Here is a 22,274-nt window from a genome sequence, read left to right as displayed (position 1 = left end):
TATTTGTTGTTTTAATTAAGGAAACAAAAGATAAAAACAGTAACAATGAAGAGGTGGCCCAAACTTTATTACAGATACAAAATAAATCACTGAGAAGAATCCTTTTTCCCATTGTGTTGCTGCTATCTATCATACAAAGATATCTTTCATAATATGCCCTTTTTAGTTCTACTCTCTATTATATGTGAACGAGCACAGTAAAAATTGTCTTTAGTCATGTTGATGCTAAAATTCCCAAAACCTTATTCTGTTTATATGACAATGTACTAATAGGACCTTATCGATATAGGTTTACCCCACTTGGATACTTGAAGTTCGAGAAACTGCAATCCTGTATTTTGTCCACCTACTTACCCCTCTTTTCTTCTGTAACCTCTTTGAATTTGAAAAAATAAATGTTACAAAATGTCCCCCAAATCATAGGTAGCCTAAACACTGAGTAAATAACATCTAACCATAAACAACTGAAGGCTGGCACTTGGAGCCCTAATTACTATTACACAATAATGCAATAATGTGTTATTTTCACAGTAAAATATATTTTACCATCGACTGTCTCAATTTTTGGACACTGCAGCAGTATTTCCTAACCTATTTGCCAAGAAGGTTATGTACCTACTGTAGGTTGCCTTAAGTTGGAGGTTGCTGAGATTCTGGTGCTTCTCCTTACAGTTAAAACCCTTGAGGCAAGCAGCTTTATTATGGTATCCTTCTACTTCATCCCTGTCTCAAGATATTCCTCAGTACCACAAAAAATGTCTCCCTCCCTCATTCACTAAAGCAGTTATTTTTTGATATCCAAAGTGCTATGTGATTCCTACCAGCTAATTTAGTTCATTAACAAAGTGCCAAAACTTGGTGAATAGCCAAGGTACCCTTCCTTACTGATTCACACAGACACCTACATCTTGCCATATTACAAACCTCAGGCATGGTAACCAAAACTGTAGGGTCCTATTCTCCTTGGACTCAGCCAGGGCCTTCAACTGGTGAAGTTGTTGGCCTGGGCTTTATCAGTCGGTACAGCTTTTTTATATTGAAAACCTCTTCTTGGCTCAAAACTAATGGAGCTCTATTGCCCTCCTTATCTCTATCATGTGAAACAAGGCAGGGTTGGCCCCTGTCACCAATTATATTTACAGTGGCCATTGTTCCCCTGGCTCTATATAGCAGACAGTCTCCTAATAAAAAAGGTTTCAAACTTGGAACCGTAGCACATAAACTGATCCACTATATGGATGGCCTTTTATTAATGTGTGTGCAAGCTTGTTGAGACTGCAACTCACTGTTTGGGGCAGACTGCATTTCCCTTCTCTTGGTCCTTAATTGTGTTAAGGTGATGGGTGATCTTCTGGCAGACCAGAAATGTCCCACACATACATAGCTTAGACCAAAGCTGAAGGTTTAGACCATGTCTGTAGCTGCACCATGGTAACAGGCTTGCAGATGTTACCCCTTCTCTGGAACTGGCCCCCACATATTCGTTTTGGTAAAATCCTGTCTTCTTACTTCAAACACAGGTGGCTGCAATCTCTCCAAGAACTTAGTATGGAACATTGGGAGGAGGCTATAGATTCATTATATGGGGACTTGTTCTATAAACATTTTCTCTGTAATACAATAAATAAAACCTAAAAAAGCTTTTCCTGATTTTGAATTTTGCCTATTTTTAAACAATCACATTTGTCAGAACCCATTATACCCATTAACTTTTTAGTGCACCTTTTCTTCAAGCAACTCATGCCTGACCCGAGGCTGGCACATGCTACTATGATTTACTATAAAAATTCACCCTAGAAAGTCAGTACAATTTTTACCCGCTGATATTTCAAGCTATATAGATGGAAAAGTATCAACAATAATAAATGGGGCCAAAGGAGTTGTATTTCAAAATAGACATGAAATGGCAATTTGTATATAGTTTTAGCAATGCAGGTACTAAAGGCAGAGCTGCATTATGACTAAATAGGGCCATAGAGAAGCTAGTGAGTGACCCCACTATTTCATGCCATATTGTGGCCCAATAAATTCCACAACATGTTGTGTTCACACTTATTTTTGCTGTCAGAAAGGAAGATCTGGCTGCATAACTTAGGTTGGCCCTGAGCAAGTGCCTTGTGGGTAATCCGGCACTGATGAAAAGTTTATGATAATTCTGATTTTAGAGAAACAAAGAGTTACAGAGATCCTCATTATTTTCTACTTTAGACTTTAGCAGCTTTCCTTATTTTCTAGTGTAACCTCATTAGACATGGCATTGAGTTTACAGGTTTATCAGTCTTTTCCCACAAGCAGTGAAGATTATATGGTATAACGATTCCAGCTTATTAGCATCCCTGGATTAAAATAATATTGTAACCTTATATTTTGTTTAGACCATATTGATGTCATTTATTGTGTAGTCCAAAATGCAGATTATATTTATGCAATCAGACCTGTGAAACTCACATCAAACAGGAACAAAGCCACTAATCTATTTTAATGTATTTGCTTCAAATGAAAATATAATTGACATTGCTAGGTTCACATATTACCTTCTAGAGATTTATTATCACATAGAAACTTGCTGCCATGTCTGAAGCCAGGGTAGCTCTTTTTTAAATTTATTTTTAATTGCTTTTCTGTGTGTGTGGGGGGGGGGGGCGTTCCACTTGCTTTGTGCAGTGTTTCTGCAGTAAGCAGGTGAATATATTTTTTATTAAAAATATCTACTGCTTATTTTTTATGTCTGCTGTTCACTGGAATTGGTGTGTGAGTAGGTGTTAATGTTCCTATTTTTAATTAAATGATCTGAAAATATGGTAGCATTTTGCAGCTGTTATATTTATTGCTCTCAGACAGTTATAAAGCAATGGCAAATACAGATATAGTCTATCGTGAGCTTTTCTTTTACTCCGTGAATGAAAATTTCTTTCCAATAGCTGGTAATTACATAGCTGTAATTATATTAAAAACTGCTATTTTATGTCATATTGGGAGCATTTAACGATAATTATACAGCAGAGCAAGGCATTGTGTGCAATCTATACAAAAGTATAAGAAAAGAATGAACACTCTGGTAGAGGATTGACAGGGAATTTAGCAATTGCATCATTGAGAACTCAACCTGTAAAGCAAATCGCAACTCTAAAAGGGATGTACAATTATGTGTTTTACTGTTACAAGTGTTATCCTTTGCAAAACAAAAATCTGTGGCAATTTTATTGCAGAATTTCGATTTTTAATATACCTGTACCTACAATAATTAACATGTAAAGAAAAGGCAAAAGTCACAAAAGGAAAGTTGAGGTGTTAATGTGTATGCATTTTGGGGTCTTATAAAATGAGGACCAGTGTTGAATTAACCAAATAAACCCCACTGATGGCAAACTTTGTATCTATTTTTCTAGAATGTATACTTTTTCCAGTCTTGCTCTTTTGCTGAATGGATGTATAGTAAATGTAGGTGAGGAGGTCAAAGATAATGTAGGACGGGGAAATTGTCATTCCTGCTAGGTCAAAATAGTTATTATCTTTTAGCAGGACTGCCAACAGAATCCTGCTTTTTAATATTGTATATTGTGGCCCTGCACAAGTCAATTATGTAACGACACCTGTAGTGATAAATGTTTTCAGGACCCCGCCAATGACTGTTCCCTTCTTAATTGCTTCCCTGCTTTTCTCATTTGGAGTATTCCTGCTCTTCAAAAGGATTAAATATTTTTCATTATAATAAACATTTCCTAGGAGTTGTAAAAATAAATAAAATATTTCTATTTTGGCAGGTTATAAGTAATATAAGTAATAGTAATATCGAATGATTTTTCTTGGTTTAGTAGCAAATTAATCTATAATATAAATAGAAAGGACTGGACTTGAATATTATGCCCCCTTGGCATATTACTTTCTACTTTTTAAATAAACAGAAACAGCTTTAGTGCTAAAGAACAATAAGACAATAAAAACAGCACATATATGGGAACAATGCACTGGCAACAATGGCTCTACCACACAGTAGATGTAGGAACACACTGAATTGAAGCCTATGATTAGTGATGGGCAAATACAGCCAGCCATGGATTCACGGCGAAATTTGCGAAACTGCGGCAAAAATTTGCTGGTGAAAAATCCACTGCAACAAAAAAAAAATATTGTTGTGCATCAGAATTATTTGACTTGACAATGACTTTAATGCATTTGGACAAAATAGTTACACGTATAAAAAATGATGAGTGTCAAAATAATTTTGATGCCCATTGATGTTTAGCGATTTTTTCGTTGGTCTGCAAATTTTTTTAGCCGTTTCGACAAACCGGACAGATTCGCCCATCACTACCTATGATACACTTTGGCAGATGCTTTTAGCAGCCTGTCAAGTACAGTTGAATTCTTAAACAAAGATTCTAATTTGTGCATTATATACTGTCCTTACTCAGATGATGCTGAAAACTTATATCTCATTATCTTCTACTGGGTAAGTCAGTAAATCTTTGTGCCTTGTGATATACTTAAGAGGTCAAGCACTTACAAGAGTAAATTATATGGTAATAAAATGCAATCACTGGCACGTATCTTTCAAGTTAATGGATTTTGCATTATATGACAGTGCTCCACTAGGCTGATATATAGAAAATAGAGTTGGACTATTTAATGTATCTAAAAATATTTAACCTCTACAAAAATTATGCTTATGGTTAGCAAGCACTGTCATAATTTCTCCCAATAGCTTACGGCATCTTTAAAAGGAGAAACTGTAGTCATTTCTCCTTTTGCCTGCTGGAGGGTCTGTAGGGGCTTGAAGCTGGAATGGTGTTCCCACTGTCATACAGTACCAATGCATCATTAGCAAACATTTAACAATAATAACAGTTATTTATGACTACAACTGCACTGTGGAAAGTGCAATATCAGACTCAAGTTGCCATATTTTTTACCCACAATGCAATTTGTTCCCAACATTTGAAATAATTGCTGCCCATATATATGGAATGCACCTGATGCAACTGTGGACAATGCATTCCAGGGTGGCAGTAAATTCAGGGATTCCCTGAATTAATCGATGTGCTGTGCATGAATTGCAAGAGGAGGTAGGATGGGAGTAGTGGTGCTGATGCTGAGTGCAAAAGTCTGAAAATGCAACAAGCACCTTTAAACTTATCACTTTCCCTTCTTGCATGTTTTGAATGCTTAACTATTTAAACTCATATCATTTGCAAATCGCCAATTCAATAACTTGCTTAAATGAGCCTGTGTATTTGAGTGAACTGAGAACTAATTGCAAAAATATAGCACATATGCAGATGATGCACATTAATCTCAAATCATAGAAAAAAAACCTTAATTTCAGTTCTTTCATTCAGCCCTCAAGATATGGTTACCATCTTGGATGTAATTAGTTTTGACGGTGTCACCTTGCTTGCTTGCACATTTATTAGTAGAAGTATATTACTTGTTCATTTTTATTTGAAATGAGGTGCAGAGAGCAGCCATTCCCCCAGCAGAAATGCTCTATTCACAATCACTGAGCTGTTGCTCCCCACTTTAAAAAAGTACGAACTTCCATGAGTGATTTAAGTGTAGCAGACAGATTATCAGATAACATATTTACACTTCACAGTATAATCTTCTTGAACATATTGTTCCTTTTTCCATAATAAAATAGGGTCGCGTTTTAATATTCAGTAGTGTAACTAATGGATCTCGCAGCCCCCACTCGCTCTAGCGGAAATCATGGGTGACCCACACCACATAAAAATTGTGCACATGACCTGCGATTTTGTGTGTATTGCATGTCACCCATATATACACCACAGAGGAAGAAGATTCAGAACCCTTGTGGCCGTGGCAACTGCCTCCTCTGCTGTTACTGTTAATATTTAATAAAGATTAGTTTTTATTGTGATAATAGTTTGGCGATATACTGTTCCTTTGGGGTTTTCTCTCTTCTTTGGGGTTCTTTTGTAGTTGTTGTCTGTGATAAGTCATCTCACTCACTAAGGGGCACATTTACTAAACTCGAGGGAAGGATTCGAATTAAAAAAACTTTGCATTTCGAAGTTTTTTTTGGCTACTTTGACCATCGAATTGGCTACTTCGACCTTCGACTACGACTTTGACTTCGAATCAAGCGATTCAAACTAAAAATCGTACGACTATTCGACTATTCGATAGTCGAATACTGTCTCTTAAAAAAAACTTTGACTACCTACTTCGCCAACTTAAACCTACCGAGCATCTATGTTAGCCTATGGGGACCTTCCCCATAAGCTTTCTAAGCATTTTTTGATTGAAGGAAAATCGTTCGATCAATGGATTAAAATTCTTTGAATGGTTCGATTCGAACTAAATGCAGTAAATCCTTCGACTTCGATATTCGAAGTTGAAGGATTTTACTTCGATAGTCGAATATCGAGGGTTAATTAACCCTCGATATTCGACCAATAGTAAATGTGCCCCTAAGAGTCAAAATAATTTTCATTCATTCACAGTGTTTTTCACCAAGAGAACAAACCTTGACTGAGACCCCATAACTTTGGTTTATAGGACTGGTTTTCTGAGGGAAACAATGGAGATCACAGGTGAAAAGCTCTTGTATTACAGTATAGAGACTAGGCAGTGTTGGTGCAGTTTATATACTTAAATATCCTTCCAAAAAACAAAGATTACATTCTACAGATATGGAACCTGGGACCTGGAGTTTTCCAGGTAATGGATAATTTGGATCTTCATACCTTAGGTCTACTAGAAAATCATGTAAACATTAAATAAACCCAATAAGCTGGTTTTGCTTCCAATAAGGATTAATTATATCTTAGTTTGGATCAAGTACAAGGTACTGTTTTATTATTACAGAGAAAAAAAGTATATAATTGTTAAAATTTGATTATAATGACGTCTATGGGAGATGGCCTTTCTGTAATTTGGAGCTTTCTGGATAAGAGGTTTCTCATACCAGTAATTTTAAATCATTTTCTTTTTGTACATATGACTGCCATTATGTACCTGTTTATTGTTGATGTTGTAGATTTACTTTTATCTGGACTCTGTCCATGTTTATTTAGAATATTGTGGATGTGAGTAAATTTTGGTCTTTCATTTCTGTCCTTCTGCCAGCAATCAAGCATCAGCTGATGGAGGTAAGGGGGGCAATTGATTGGTGCTGGGAGGCGAAAACCATCTTCTATAGCTTTGATGACCTAAAGTTGGGACAAAAACAAACAAATCTCACTCAAAATATACACACACATACAGAGACACAATAAAATGTAGTTACATCAAAGTAGGACATGGACATGTGAAGTGAAAATTAGATAACATAACTGTAAAAATATATACTTATATTCCCCCACTTTCTGAGTTGAAGTTACCCATTAGTAGAATACTGTGGTTGACACTGTTGAAATGCCCCCCTTCCCCCACTGGGCATTCTGTATTTTTGTTTTTAACTGCCCTCTTTCTTTCTCAGAGCATCTGTCCTGTTTCCCCAATATATAGTCCCATAGTGGGACATTTCAATCACATCATTAAGTAGACATTTGATGAGTGACAGGAGAATGAGCCCTGTAGCCAGTGTTCCATTGGGAAATGAGGAATATCTGGGCTTTCAGGGTAACTTTGCAGACTGAAACAAAGAGCAAAATAACCTGCAAAACAGAACAACCAAACTGTGTGATCAACCTCTCTTCATACAAACCTGAACTCTCAGTTTTTTTCTAAGGGATTTTCATTCTGCCCTATGAAACCTTTGGACAAAATTCCATGTAGTGACATGGAGGTTGGTGGGGGGAAGCATTTCAACAGTGCCAACCACAGTGACCTAACCACAGAACATGTCCCTACTGAAAATTCAAACAAACACTTCACATGTCCACGTCAGATTCTTACTTTGATGTAAATGCTTTATTTTGTGCCTCTGTGTGTGTATATCTTGAGTTACTGTTTCAGAAATTAAGAAAATCTTACAGTACATATATCAGTTAGGCAATAAACAGTATCACGTTACCACAAGAAGTACTTTTTTCCTTACAGAACTATGGCTAACAGGGTACAATACTCTACTATGGTTACTGCTTCTATTATTATGGGTCTCCTTTGTTAATTTTCCCATTTGCTTTTACCACAATTAATGGAAATGGCAGGAAAAAAGTTATGACCACATTTTTTCCCATAATCATGATTTGTAATCAGGAGCTGGTGAGTTTTATTTTTTATGTTTTATGATTTTGTTTTGCAAAAATGGTGGCGAAAAAAACCATGAATGCAAAAATAAATAAATCAGACCCCCAGGTGTAACATTAGAGCAGTAAAATACAGTAAAATACAACCACTCTCAATTCATTCCTATGAGATTTTTAGAAGTGTATTTATAAATGAGTGAGAATTCAACATTTGGGGGCAGATTTAGTTAGGTTTGAAATGTAAATTCAAATTTAAATTTTCGAGTTGGATTTTTGGTCAAAACTTACAAATTTGAGTTGGGAATTCGAGATTTATCATACCTTGAGGTCCAGTAACCCATTTGAAGATGTTAATAGCTTTCCTGACAATCAAGTTTTTTTCGGAGAAAAAACTCCATTCGAGTTTAGTCGAATCTGATTCGAATTCGATTGGAGTTTTCAGGTCAGTAATATTCATTCAAGTTTTAGCCATTCTAGTTTTTTTCTTAAAGAAGATACTATTCGAGTTTCAAGGTAAAAAAAACTCTATAACTCGACCTTTGAAAAATATGCCCCTTGATTAATAGACTGTCGTTTAAGTCATGAGAATATATAACATCATTTACAGTGATAGAAAACTAAACTGAGCAAAACATGAAAATGAATAAATAAGCAATTTAAAAAGTCTGTGACCTTTCAAAAAACAATGAAGAAGGTACTCAAAACAGTAATGCATATTCAATATGGTGGAATCATGCAATATAGAACCATTAAATGCTAATAACATGCAATACACCAGCATTACATTTAACTCACATCCTGATTGGACATGTCCCAGTAAGGCCTTTCTCCATAAGACATGACTTCCCACATGACTATTCCAAAACCCCAAACATCACTGGCAGTACTGTATCGATGATACTGAATCGCCTCTGGTGCTGTCCATAGAACTGTACGCTTTCCACCCTGACATTTAATAGACAAATACATATTCATTAATTAAAATACATATAGTTATAACTGGGGTTAACCTTCACTTAATTTTACTATCATGGTTAATCAAAACACATAATCACACTTATACTGAAGAGAGAAATATATTCCATATTCTCCATATTTATCTCCATATTTCAGCAGAAGTTGCTACAGTATATTCCAGTGCCCTCTAACAACCTATCATAAACATGGTAGAATGTTTGCTTGGTTTTATTGAACTGAGCAAATTTCTTTTGGGTATTCACTTAAAAATATCCCTCTTTATACTACCACTATAGTGGAGGGATATAGTATCGCTCACTAATAATAGGTTTGTAATCAAGATGGTCTGCACTGAAAATTGCTAATGCCATTCTGCAAAGTGTCTTAAAGATATAAGATTGCTGCACCTAAGATATTTAGTAGTAATAAACCACCAGTCTTGTAAAAGAAGTCTGACACTGCTATCAGGGAAATTATTATCATGTAACTGAAAAATATTTCCTAGTAATGCATTAAATGTAACAAATAAACAACAACAATTGGTATGTACTATCTATATTTTAACACCACTACTGCCTCTTAACACATTACCTGAACACCAATAAAATAAATAATACATACCCTCTATATGGAAAAAAACCTTCTGAGGTATCCAACTACATCACTTTTTTATTTTAATTCTGCAGTCTATTAGGAGCTATTTCACCAGCTCTCGATTGAGCCTTCCTACTTACCACAACAGAGGTGGTTTAATTTAAAAATACATTTTAAAGCCCTAACAGTTGGATCTACATTCAATATACTCCAGTTCTTCAAAATACATTTTTTCACTGCACTTAATTGCAATCCATATTCCACAATACAACGTATTTCATTATTTTCTTCAATGTGCTTCTTTTTTTTAAAAAAACACTTTTTCACCTCTCTTACCCTTTCATTTATCAACTTTACTCATTGCTTCCATGATTATCATGCAACTGATTAAATATTTCCTAGTTATGTATTAAATTTGACCAACCCCCGTTTACTTTGTAAGATTGTGCATTCTGGTGCATCTTCGTCTTCTGAGTAATTGAGCAGATCAAGTATGTTTATTATAATGCTCTGTTACACAATGTGCTCAGTGACAATGATGCTTAATAATGAGAAATCAGCATACTGTAACTGTGTGGAGTTCAACTATACTTTAATACAAGGGTTGAAGCATATGCTTTCAGGACCTTGATCCCCGAAAGAAATTGCCCTATGAAGAATTCCTGCCTGCTGAAAAAACAGCAGGTTAATGACGTAATGAGGAGCCCAAAGTCAGAGCCAAACCGAAGGGAAAGATAAAGGGAGAGCTGCAGTGCACAGTGTCATTTGAAATTCCCGCCCCTCAGGCACACAGGCTTGGTTCTGACAATGAGGGGAAGGGATTCTTCATGCTGGAGCTGCACTATAATTGGCAAAATGGCAGGATGGTACTTCCCCATGAACAATCAGTGCAGATGAATGCCGATAAAGATACAAATCCCTCTAAACTTCTGCTGCCTAATGGTGTTTATTACTGTATTTACTCTGTCTGTTCAATTCCCCAATATTCCCTTATCAAAACTGTTGCAGGATTTTGCTGGCTCTCTTCTGTTTCTCCCACTAAGACACCCATAACTTATTCCTTCCCTTAAATAGCCATTCTGATTTTCAACCTTCATAAAATTGCCACTGCTATGAATGGAGGTCTATAATAGATTACTTTAGCGCACTGCCAAGCCTTAAATGTAGTGGTGCTTCTTTTCCTCCAAGACTTCACCGCAAGTCTTCACATATATATCTGGGGGTATTATACCTATAATTGCCACTGTGCCATCCTGCCATGAAGTTCTGGGGGGTATTATACATGGAATTGCCACTGTGTTCATTATATATTTATGGAGGGTGTATCTACTGTATGAAAGTGAGTGTGGGTCTTTCCCAGATTTCACTCTAGTCACCTTATTGAAGCATGCTAGGAGCTGAAGTCCAGAAAAACCCAACACTGTTATTATTGCTTCAAAGCTGCAGATGGCGCTTTTGACATTCATTTAAAAATAAGAAAGCATGTTTTGAGGTCCTACTGCTATATTGCCACTTATTGGTCACTCTGAGTGGCAGAACCAAATGGTCATGTAAATCTAGAGGTTATTATTGCTTTGCTACAAATTTTAGCATTCTCATTCTGGTTAGGAAACCAAAAGTTGTTTTTATTCACCCAGTATATTAATCAAAATACTGCTACTAAAACCAACAAGAAGTACTGTAATACCAAACACAGTACGGGAAGGAACAATGAATTGATCAATAGTGTTGAATCCCAAACAAACAGAAATAATGCAAGTTTTCACCTATATTATTACATATGAATTACACCCCAATGCATAATTTTTGTTTCTCAAATTTACCATAGTGGAGAAGATTGTATCAAGTTTATCTTCTTGCATCTGTCGAAATCCAGATATTTTGCAGACAAGGTTGCAGTTTACTAGTATCTTATGTGCAGCAAGGGACTTGTGTATATAACTCATTTCTGTGAGATACTTCATTCCAGAGGCAATACCAGTAAGCATTCCTATCAGCTGAGGAACTGTCAATTGTCCTTCATTCTTCTGCAGAAAATGAAAAACACAAGAAAAAACTGTTAAAGGAGAAGGTAAGGTTAAAACTAAGTAAATTTATCAGAAATGGTTATGTGACTACACCCATAAACACTTACTCTGTTACTCTGTGAAAATAGCCACCACATTACTTTCCTCCTATTCTTTGGTATCAGATTTCCTTCTCACAGCTCAAACCCTCTACTCTGGGCAAAATCCTGTGAAGCTTCCTCCTCTCTAACTCCCTTCTGCCTATCTCCCTCCCTTCTCCCTCCTATAATCTGACCCGATGGTGGAGCCAGCGAAAGACATAGGCAACAAAGTTATGTCACACCAAACTGATATGCCAGCTGCTATCTTAAGCAAACTGTTTACTCTGGTACGCTAACACATTCTACAGAATAAATATAGCATTCTAGCTTGCACTATTGTGGTCAATCTACTGCCAAGAAACTTCAGTAGCTTTCCTTTTCCTTAAAAACTATGAAGCCTGATTAACTGCATGCTGAAAAATTAGGACGAGAGACTAAAAACCTCAGATATAGCATACATTCCTTTTCTCATCTAGTCCATCACACCCCCAAAAAAATTAACAGTTAATTAGTATTTCCCTTTCCTAGCCACAATAAACATATAAAACATATAAATATATATAGCAAAATATAAATGAACAAACAGCAATTAATGTAAACAAACTTCATGAAAACTGTATTTTCAACTTCATGATGTGCACAGAATGGGTTATGCCAATGTAACCCCCTCAGCTGTAATATGCAGTAGTATGTAAATTCAAGAGGTAAATACCAACCAATTAAAAGAAGGTGTTCAATAATAACACCAACCAAAAATTACTCCAACAATTTTATGAAGCAGCCCATATACCACAAGTCTTATTTACTCTGAAAGAGGTCTTAAAAAGGGTCAACAGCAATTGAAATTCAAAACAAAATGCCTCAATGTCTGGATATCTAGCACATATAGGAACTCCAATGCCCTTCTTGCCAATAAGTCTCAATCAGCTTTGCCACTAATAAGTCTGGCTATCAATATTTAATTAACAACTAAAAACTGTAAACTGTTGGTATAAAATTATTAATAAAACACGTTAGAGGTATTCTTTCATTTCTAAGAGATGTTTCATTCCAAATCCATTTGATTAGAAACACAATGTTTAAGAATAAACTAATGTCAGCTTCAACTGCTCCACCAAAGGCAGGACCCCCCACACACACACACAAACGCTGATGTTGAGAGAGATGAAGTACACATAAATGGTTATGTCTCTTTTCCCCAACAACAATTTCTACACTAACTTTGTACAGAAAATTCAAATAAGCTTTTTGGAGTAAACTTGGGTACTTTTGAAAGTAAAGAGATAAAACATGATGAGAAACAGCTGAGTGCTGCTGACGTACTTGATGCAGACAGTTATAATTTAAGGACCATGAACACATCCAACCCCTTGTCAATTTCTACACAAAAACAAACAATACATACTGCTAGATCATCAAAAGAGCTAGGAGATGATTAGGCTTATAGAAATGTGTTTTCTACACGATAACCCACACAGAAGCTTGAGTGCTAATTTGCCTAGTCTTGCAATACCGTTTTCTTTTTTGTCATCACCAACACAGACAATGCTCTGTGATGTGATGCTTTTGTCTCCTATCCTCCTACTTTTTATTATCTTACTTCCTTTTATTTTTTTTTTCATTCACTTTTCTATTATTCTAATAAACAAATGTTATGCACTGTGACTGTAATAAAGACATTTAGAATTCTACATTTACTTGGCAATTATAATAATTCAGAGACAATCCAGATACTACAGATTGAAAGCTGTATATTTTGGACAACAAGAATATCTGTTGAGCAGGCACTGAAATAAGGCAATCTTCGATCAGGCGAATAAAAGCAAGTGAAAACGTTGTCATGAATAAGCAGCCTTGCGTGTTATGAGTTATAAACACATAAGGTTGCTTATTCATGACATAAATAATGTCTTCACTTGTTTTTATTTGCCTGGTGAAAGATTGCCTCATTTGAGTGCCTGCTCAACAGATATTTGGTTTGATCTGCTTCCTTTGCTGAAGGCTCAAGGTGGTGCACTTGGGCTTCTTCATTAATGTGGTGGGTTGTTTGGACCCTCCCTCCTGTCTCTGTATTTTGGACAACAAGCCTTGAGCACCTAGCATAGGCATATTCTCCACCATTGTTTTTCAGCCATCAGAGAAGTGCTGGAACCTGTTATGATGACAGATGCATTTCTGTCCAAAAATGGTGAAATGCCCATTATTGGGCAGAACTTTTACTGTCACCAGCAGTTACAGATAGATTCCATAAATATCAGACTGCTCAGCAAAAGTTGGCTGAAAAATGCAAATTTTGGCTGAATATACTTTGAGTGAAATAAATAAAATCTGCTGTCTTTATCTTCTCCTAATGAATTACCTAATAACCTGATATATGCATCACCACTCAATAAATATCTCATCAGAATATGTCATTAAACAATATGAGAAAATAAATAATATAAATGAAAAAATAAATACATACATTACTATACACTTACCCGTACGAAAGAATCTAGAACTCCATTGCCTAAATATTCCATTACAGTCATCATAGTGTTCCCTGTTAACAATGAAAACTTGATTTATATCTACAGTAAAATGCAATCTGTTCTTTGGAAATATGCTAGCAATATAGTTAGGAATCCATTTATTGAGATAGATAAACAATAAGCATTAGTAAAATGCATGATAAAAAAAGTTTTATATATGTGTCCATGCAAGTTTAACTGTGATTAGTTAGACACTTGCAGACGGTCATGTCAGAAGGAATCTGTGGACATCACAGCTTGGGTCTGATACTTCCAGTCACATCTCCATCAGTGCAAGGTGAAGACTTTCTGCCAATACTAATATGTAATTTGATATTTTAATTTGTAATAAATTGTATGTCATATGTAGTTACATCAAGCAGGTCACTGGCAGAGATGTGATTTTAGTGCTATTGAACGCAGTTGCCTTGTAATCTGAGATGTGATGAGCCTGAAGATAGATTCTACAGGATGGGGCATATTAAATAAAATACAACCACAGAGCAAATATTATTGAGATTTAGTAACCAATTGAGGACATCTTCCACCAAGATTTAAATATATCATATATGGATTTACTGTGCGTTTTTAATTTTATGACTGTGTCCCTTAGCAGCTGCTTAAAAAGTAGTTGACCAACAAAACCAATAAACAACCATTTTTTCAAGTAAATCTAAGAAATCTAACAAGGCAGTTTATAATGCTGAAAATCTGAGAATGAGCTATAAAATCAGTACCTCGGGTTATGACTCCTTCAAGACGAATGATATTGGGATGGTCAAACTGACCCATTATACTAGCCTCGGCCAAAAATGATCGCTTTTGTTTTTCTGAACAACCTGCTCTCAGGGTCTGAATAGCAACAGGAAGTTCTCTCTTACTTGGGAGTTTTAGACATCCTTTGCATACCTCCCCATATTCTCCTGAAAATCAAAAAACAAATGTTTAGTGTGATATCTAATGCAGAACATGTTATTTTTAATTACAATCTGTTTACGCATTTTGCTCTCTTTTCACATTGGCAAAAAAAAGAGGATAAACTTTTTTAAAAATTCTATACAGTTCTCCAATATTCAATTGTTTTTCTGTTATTTGTGAACAGGGTCAGACTGGGGTCACAAGGCCAGGGGCCAACCGGGGCTGCTGTTGCAGGGCCCCCCTCCACCACCATGGACCCCCTCTGCGTGTGCCACATGTATGCGCGTGTGCACTGTGCTGGGACATTCTCCGGCTGCAGGAACAGGAAGCTCAGGGTGCAGATCTGGGCCGGCGGGGCCCACAAGAGGCTGGGGCCTACCAGTTCCCAGTCCGACCCTATTTGTCAATGTAATTGCTATTGAAAGCAGTATTTGTTTGTCTGCACTCTTGGTTTAGGCTCTTTATGCAATCAGGGTTTACAAGCCCTTAATAACATTGAAAAGCATTTGGCTGCCATGTGATTCTTATTAGCATTTCGCACTGCCTGTTGCTGCATGTTGAAAACCCTTTATTAGTCCATTCACTAAAGACCGCTATTCAGGTTATGTTTAGCTGATCTTCAAAAGACCATCCAATGATCTCTGTAGCAAACATTTTTGTTTTATGTTTCTGTGGCTTTTTTATGCAAATATTTAGTGTTGATATTTCTAGTATCACAACATTTTGGATAGGATGAGAAAGGATACAGTGCACAGAGTGTTATTTACAGTGCCCCCTTAGTGTATTGCATTGCTAACTCTTCTGCAAATTGTGGCACTAACTTATTTGTGGATAAATTCTATAACAGTGAAAAAACATTTGCATTTGTGTAAAAATACACTGTTTTTTCTTGTTCTTTAATATGTTTTAGTAAAAAGGTTGTATCAAAAATAGAAAGAGGAGGCGCACACCCTTTTAAATTGAATTACAGGGTGCTAATCCATAGGTGACTCCCCATAAGGGTCTCCATATGATATATAACTGATGCAGAGAATGGATAGCACACCTGATTTGAAAAAGCCAAAATTAATTTATTACAAAGAAGAAAAAATATCTAACAGAAAAAATACGCAAAACAAAATCATAATGAGCCCATAGTAAAAAGGTTGCACCGTGTCTAAACGATTTCCCATCTATCAGTAAATATTGAGGGATCAGTCATGGATGGGGGGAGGCACAGCCCCCTTTGTGTGGCCCTCCATTAAAGTCTGGCTGCTTTGATTGCTTACCTTTGTGTAAGCTTCAAAAGGTATCACAACTGAGATCAACTGGCCCCTGCGTTGTTCATATTCAGGCTCAGTGGCGTAACTATCCAACATCCGACCAACACAGAATAGCACAGGAAAACGATCCCGGCATCTCACACCGGAAGTTCCCCTGCCTGCTGTCTGTGGATCCAGCAGGCCCCAAGGAGGTGGAGGCCTGGGTGCACCCACCACTTCTGGTGGTTATTCCACTGTTCAGGCTGTACTAGGCATGCATTGTTCACACTTGTAATCCTATGTATTTTTAACCGTATTGTTCACACCTGCAGGGACCTGCATTGCTGACACCTGTAGAACCCTGTATTGATCACACCTAAAAAACCCAGCACTGATCATACCTCAGACTGTCAGTGGCCACATTGTTCAACTGTTCACGCCTCATACAGACTTAAAGAGCAGCACTGGCATTGGGCCACTGTTCCTGCTCTACCCTACCTGTGTGTGCCATACTCCTCCTCCCATACTTTGTCCGTGTGTGCCATATTCTTCTTGTGCGTGCCATACTTTGCCTGCCCTACTTTGCCTGCATGTGCCATAATCTGTCTGCCCTGCCTGTGGGAGGTGAACATGGTGGTGGGGGGGGGCGTTAGCATTTGGAAATACCTTTTAGGGGGTCCCCAAGGTGTTTAATCGTGTAGGAGTTGCTGTGCAATTAACAGGGAAGGATGAGGCATATCTAAGGGTATATCATAATAATACATAAACTGTTTTTGTTTTACATATGAGTGATGGATGATATGATCCCTATAGTGAGTACCAACCATTTGTTTTTTTCTTGTTGTTGTCCAACCACCATTAATGTGGGTATCGTCTTAACACTTCTTGTGATAACACGTGTGTGGTTTAAAGTTGGTGTGAAAAAGGGGTGGTCAACACTGGCTGCTGTAGGGAAGTGTTACTTACCCTTTCCCTAAATGCATAACCCTGTGACTTTAAATCTGGAACAACCAAAAACATGGCTGCTGATTGCACTGCAGTCAGACACTTTTCAGCCACAGCCTGGCCAATCAGCAATAAGGATTTGCTGTTTACCTACCTCTCTGAATGAAGTTTGGATCCAAAATGAAAGTGAAACAGATCTTTCCAGGAAGAAGAGAAGTAAGAAAAGCATGGACTCTGCACAGAACTACTGAGAGACAGCCTAAGATGCCTCCTTCTGTGAGTGTACCTACTGACTTGCACAAGTAGGTAGCTAGGGGTTTCACCTGTAAAACATTTACCCATATAGGGAACCCCATATTCAGAGTGCAGAGAATTAGTTAACTGTAACCCCTGTGCCAATGGTTATACATCACATATTTCTTACCACTCCAGGCAGGGGTGCTTCACCAATGAGGCGAGTTTAGGCTGTCGCCTCAGGTGGCAGCGCCCCACTAGGTACCAGGGGCAGCAAAAATGCTGCTCCTGGTACTTTAAGAGCGAATTTCCAGGGGAGGGGGGCAGCAACTGCTGCTGCCTCAGGGGGCTGAGGGGCCAGGATTGCCCCTGACTCCAGGTCCTGAGTCCCCTTTACTAAATCAAAGGTTACTGGGAATTACCTCTATGGCAGTGCCTCCACCTAATGGGATCCTGGAATACACATGCGGGTGGCTCCATTAGGAAACAATAATCAAGCACACTGTTTGCAATAAAACACATAACCTTATATAAAGTTAAAGGCAAAGTAAAATATGCAAAACCCGACCCATACATCACTAGTATCAACGTCACTGCTATTGTAGTCCCCAGGGAGTTGTGTATCCACCAATATCTGGTTCTAGCCTTGGAAGTAGGCACTTTACCAATCCAAAACCCACAAATCGCCCACTTAGCAGAGGCTCGTGATCTATACTGTTAGCGCTCAAGTTTAGAACTAAATATAAGTGCCAAGAAAGGGTTACACTTCCATTATCTGCCATCCACTATATAAAATAATGTAGCATAACTATGTGGGCCAGACCCTTAGTACCAAGGAAGTTGGACATCCCTGATCTAAGCCATTAATAGTAATTAAAATAATTTTATTACACCAGTCTAACAAGTCAACGCAGAGGCCTATGTGCCCCTAGCCTTAAAGACATTTTTAGGGTCTATTTTAGTGCTGACAGAGACAGTAAATCTTTATTGCTTGGAAACTACCACAGAGCTGTGAACAAACAACCTCTAAGGAAACCCTGGTTCTTGGCAATTTTGTGTTAAATCAGAATGCCTTCTACTAGAAGTAAATGATATTGAAACAATACTTGTCTTTTATCATTTAAATTCCATGGCACAACTACCTTAATTCTGAGTTATTAGTTTGGCTCATGCACACAGGGTTGATTCTCAGGTATGCTTCATTTGCAGTCATACACGCTGAATGCTTTTATATAGAGAACCCAGAAAATTGTGACTCTAGGCATTTGGTAAAATCTTTGTTAGCAATAACTGTATTTAGCCAGTCTTGTGGAATAATGCTTGGTACTTTGAAATGGGATTTAAATAATAGGAGGAAGGTATTAATGCTGGAGATGTTTCTCCAGGGAGCTACCTCTCAGATACTATATTATCATATTCATCATTTCATGGGGATAGAGATGTGTCACTTACATGAGTGATGCAGGATCAAAATGCCATGTATATAATGTAGAAAGATCAGCACTCTCTTTGCGTGAATAATCCAGATTATTTGTTCATGGTGAAACACATTACAATCCAACATTTCGGTCCCAGCTGGGGACCCTTTTCAAGGATATATATATACATATATATATTTCCCCATCTCTCACTAAAACATTGCTGACTAATGCAGTCAGTGCTGTATTAGTGAAGGGAGCTACAGGTATCTGAGCTCTAAGACCTGTGGCTGTCTGCACAATGCATCATGCAGTGTTTAAAGTGCAAAAAATGCCAGATTGCTGCACTTTACACACTGCATGATTATATAAATCCTTATATAATGCATAGCAAAATGCTGGCATTTGAATGAATAACAAGACATGGGATGGCTCCTTTAAAGGAGAAGGAAAGTCTGTTTGCACTTGGGGGTGCCAAATGTTAGGCACCCCCAAGTGATTGTATTGACTTACCTAAAACCCCGGGCGGTGCAGAAAACTGCACCGGCCCAGGGTTATACCAGCGAGCATCATGGAGAGATCTTCTTCCGGCTTCTTCTTTCTTCAAATTTCCCTGGGCAAACGCATGTGCAGTAGACTGAAATAGCCGACTTTTTAGTTAAAGTTAGTTAAAGAGGAAGCAGGAAGAAGATCTCTCGCTCGCTAGGAAAAACCCTGGGCATTTTTCTGCCGATAGGAGCACCGGTTCGGGGTTTCAGGTAAGTCAATACAATACAACACACAAGGTGCTGTTTCATTATTACAGAGAAGAAAGAAATAATTTTTCTTGGACTATTTATATAAAACGGAGTCCATAGGAGGAGGTCTTTCCATAATGCGGAGAATTCTGGATGATGAGTTCTCAGATAATGGATCCAATACCTATATAGCTTAACACATGAAAAACGATACAGTTTGTAAAGTATGTCATATTAATCAGCCATATCTGCTTTGAAAACATCTAGCTCCAGTAGTTATAGAAGTAGATACAGATCCAAGATCATTGATATAAACAAAGAAAAAAATCTAAGAAGGAGAAATACAAGGAGAGACAAAAGGACAATCGTTTACCCCCAGTGGCTACATACAACCCACACCTTGAGGTTCTAAAAATATCTCAAAGAGCTGCAATCAATTTATTGAAGGTCAAATTTTAGTGGTTTTAAAGGTTTTTGAAACCATGCTTAAATGCTATGGGGGGAATGTAATAACATTTCTAAAGAGAACAAATTTTGCACACAAATAAGTATAAAAATCCACGTTGCAATGTAATACTCTTCAAGGCTTTTATTGCATTGCAAATCGTAATTGTGCATTGCGAACTTTTAAGACCTACTTTTGGAGCAAACTTAACAACTTTTTCATTAAGCAACAATGAATGTAGTGAAAGTAGATAGATTTGAATATAAAAAGTAGGAACAGAAAAAAATGCTAAATGATGTGGTAAAAGAGTACGAAAATCTTTAAAACCTCTAAATATGTATGTTTTTTGGACTATTACTAGCATAACATTTGAAAACATCTAAAAGTCAAAACTGATTAAAAATGGTCCGATAGGATCAGCACAGCTCCCACTGACTTCCATGGGACCTCGACCGCTTTTACGTGGTGCAGTTTTGTATTACAGTTTTTGTGTTTTTTAAACTTAAAAAGCCTCACATTTTTTGAGTCTTAATGAAATATACAAAACTCAAATTTTAAGAAATTTGTGAAAAAAAAAAGAAATTTTATTGTTAGTAAATTGGTGTCACGTTAGGTATCCCAAAACCCAGAACAGACGCCAAGGTTCCAGTAACGGTAGGAGTCATTTGCTACTTGGATGCCGACAGACAGGCCCGGACTTGTGGTGAGGCCACAAAGGCCCATGCCTAGGGCGGCAGAATAATAGAGGCGGCATGCTGCCCAGCGCTACGGTGCAGGCGCGCATGTGCGCTTGCACCACAGCAGAGTATACGGGGCACCCACACACTAAATCAGGCCATGCCACCAGATCTTAAAGTGAGAGAACCAAGCCTAGTGTTCTGGGAGGACAAGGGAACCGTAAAGTGTGACAGGAAGGACGTGGAAAGAGTAAATGTAGTCATGGGACAGGCCAGGATTAATTCTAAACAGACGAAATCAGGAAAAAAAAATAATTGAGAATACAGGCCGGGTCCAAACCATTCAGTAACACAGTACGAAGTCAGGATCCAGAAGAATGGTGAGTATTAGACAAATGTCGGTGCAAAGTTGATCAGCAGAGGTCAGGCAAGGGTCAAGAACAGGAAACCATACAATAACAGCACCCAAAAACTAACACTCGACCTACAGTATGTTAGGCAATGGGAATTAGGCTTTGGGGTCTTTAAATATTTGAACTTTGTATCAAGCATGCTGATATCATGCGGTGCACAAAAATAAAAAAGATGACAGCTGCGGGTAGCGTAGCAGGCTTACCCACAGCCCCACTAGACCCCTCGGTATCCTTACAATAGAATGATGAAAAAAATGATGAAAAACGATATTCCCAGAACTGCTCCTGTTCTCATACTAACAGTATTAGTGATCTGAAGATCACTGTGCTACTGGGCAACCTTAAATCAGAAAGGACAGAAAGGAAAGTGCAAGTAAATTAATGGAAATGTTTCAAACCCTGTGCAATAGCTTAAAATGGGAAAAAACTTAATGTGCAATTATGAGCTGTAACATTTAGGCTTCATGTAACCCAGGTGCTTAACACTCACCACCCCCATGAGAACCATAGTTTAGTAACACATGGACACTTCAAATGACCTGACAACATCAAATGGCCACTTCACATGTCCGTATCAGAGCAAGCAAGAAATCATTATTTTAATATTATTTAGTATTCTAAAGTATTCAAATTTTTCATTTGTCTATGAACATTTTCATTCATCCAGATCATGGCATATCTATTAAAGGTTTGACTCCATTATAATCATATAATCCAAATTTTTCATAATGATTTCCTTCTTCTCTGTAATAATAAAACAGTAACTTGTACTTGATCCAAACTAAGATATAATTAATCCTTATTGGATGCAAAACCAGACTATTGGGTTTATTTAATGCTTAAATGATTTTCTAGTAGACTTAAGGTATATGAGGGAAAGATATAACCGGTCCCTTACCAGTAGAAGTAAATCTAGAGAAAC

General features: G+C 37.4%; 1 protein-coding gene across 1 annotated transcript in view; it reads right to left on the bottom strand.

Annotated features, from left to right (window-relative positions):
• The window catches only part of LOC108709572 (ephrin type-A receptor 7), a 310,721-nt gene that overhangs the window by 8,107 nt on the left and 280,340 nt on the right, over positions 1-22,274 (bottom strand). The window contains exons 11-15 of the mRNA XM_041584012.1: positions 15,062-15,247; positions 14,295-14,356; positions 11,531-11,734; positions 8,952-9,101; positions 6,982-7,175 (exon numbers count right to left, since the gene is read on the bottom strand). Coding sequence (XP_041439946.1) covers positions 6,982-7,175; positions 8,952-9,101; positions 11,531-11,734; positions 14,295-14,356; positions 15,062-15,247 — 796 coding nt within the window. The remainder of the gene's footprint in view (positions 1-6,981; positions 7,176-8,951; positions 9,102-11,530; positions 11,735-14,294; positions 14,357-15,061; positions 15,248-22,274) is intronic.

This window comes from Xenopus laevis, chromosome 2S, assembly GCF_017654675.1.
Source record: "Xenopus laevis strain J_2021 chromosome 2S, Xenopus_laevis_v10.1, whole genome shotgun sequence".
In the NCBI taxonomy this organism is placed as follows: Eukaryota; Metazoa; Chordata; class Amphibia; order Anura; family Pipidae; genus Xenopus; species Xenopus laevis.
This window is presented reverse-complemented; position numbering and strand designations above follow the sequence as displayed.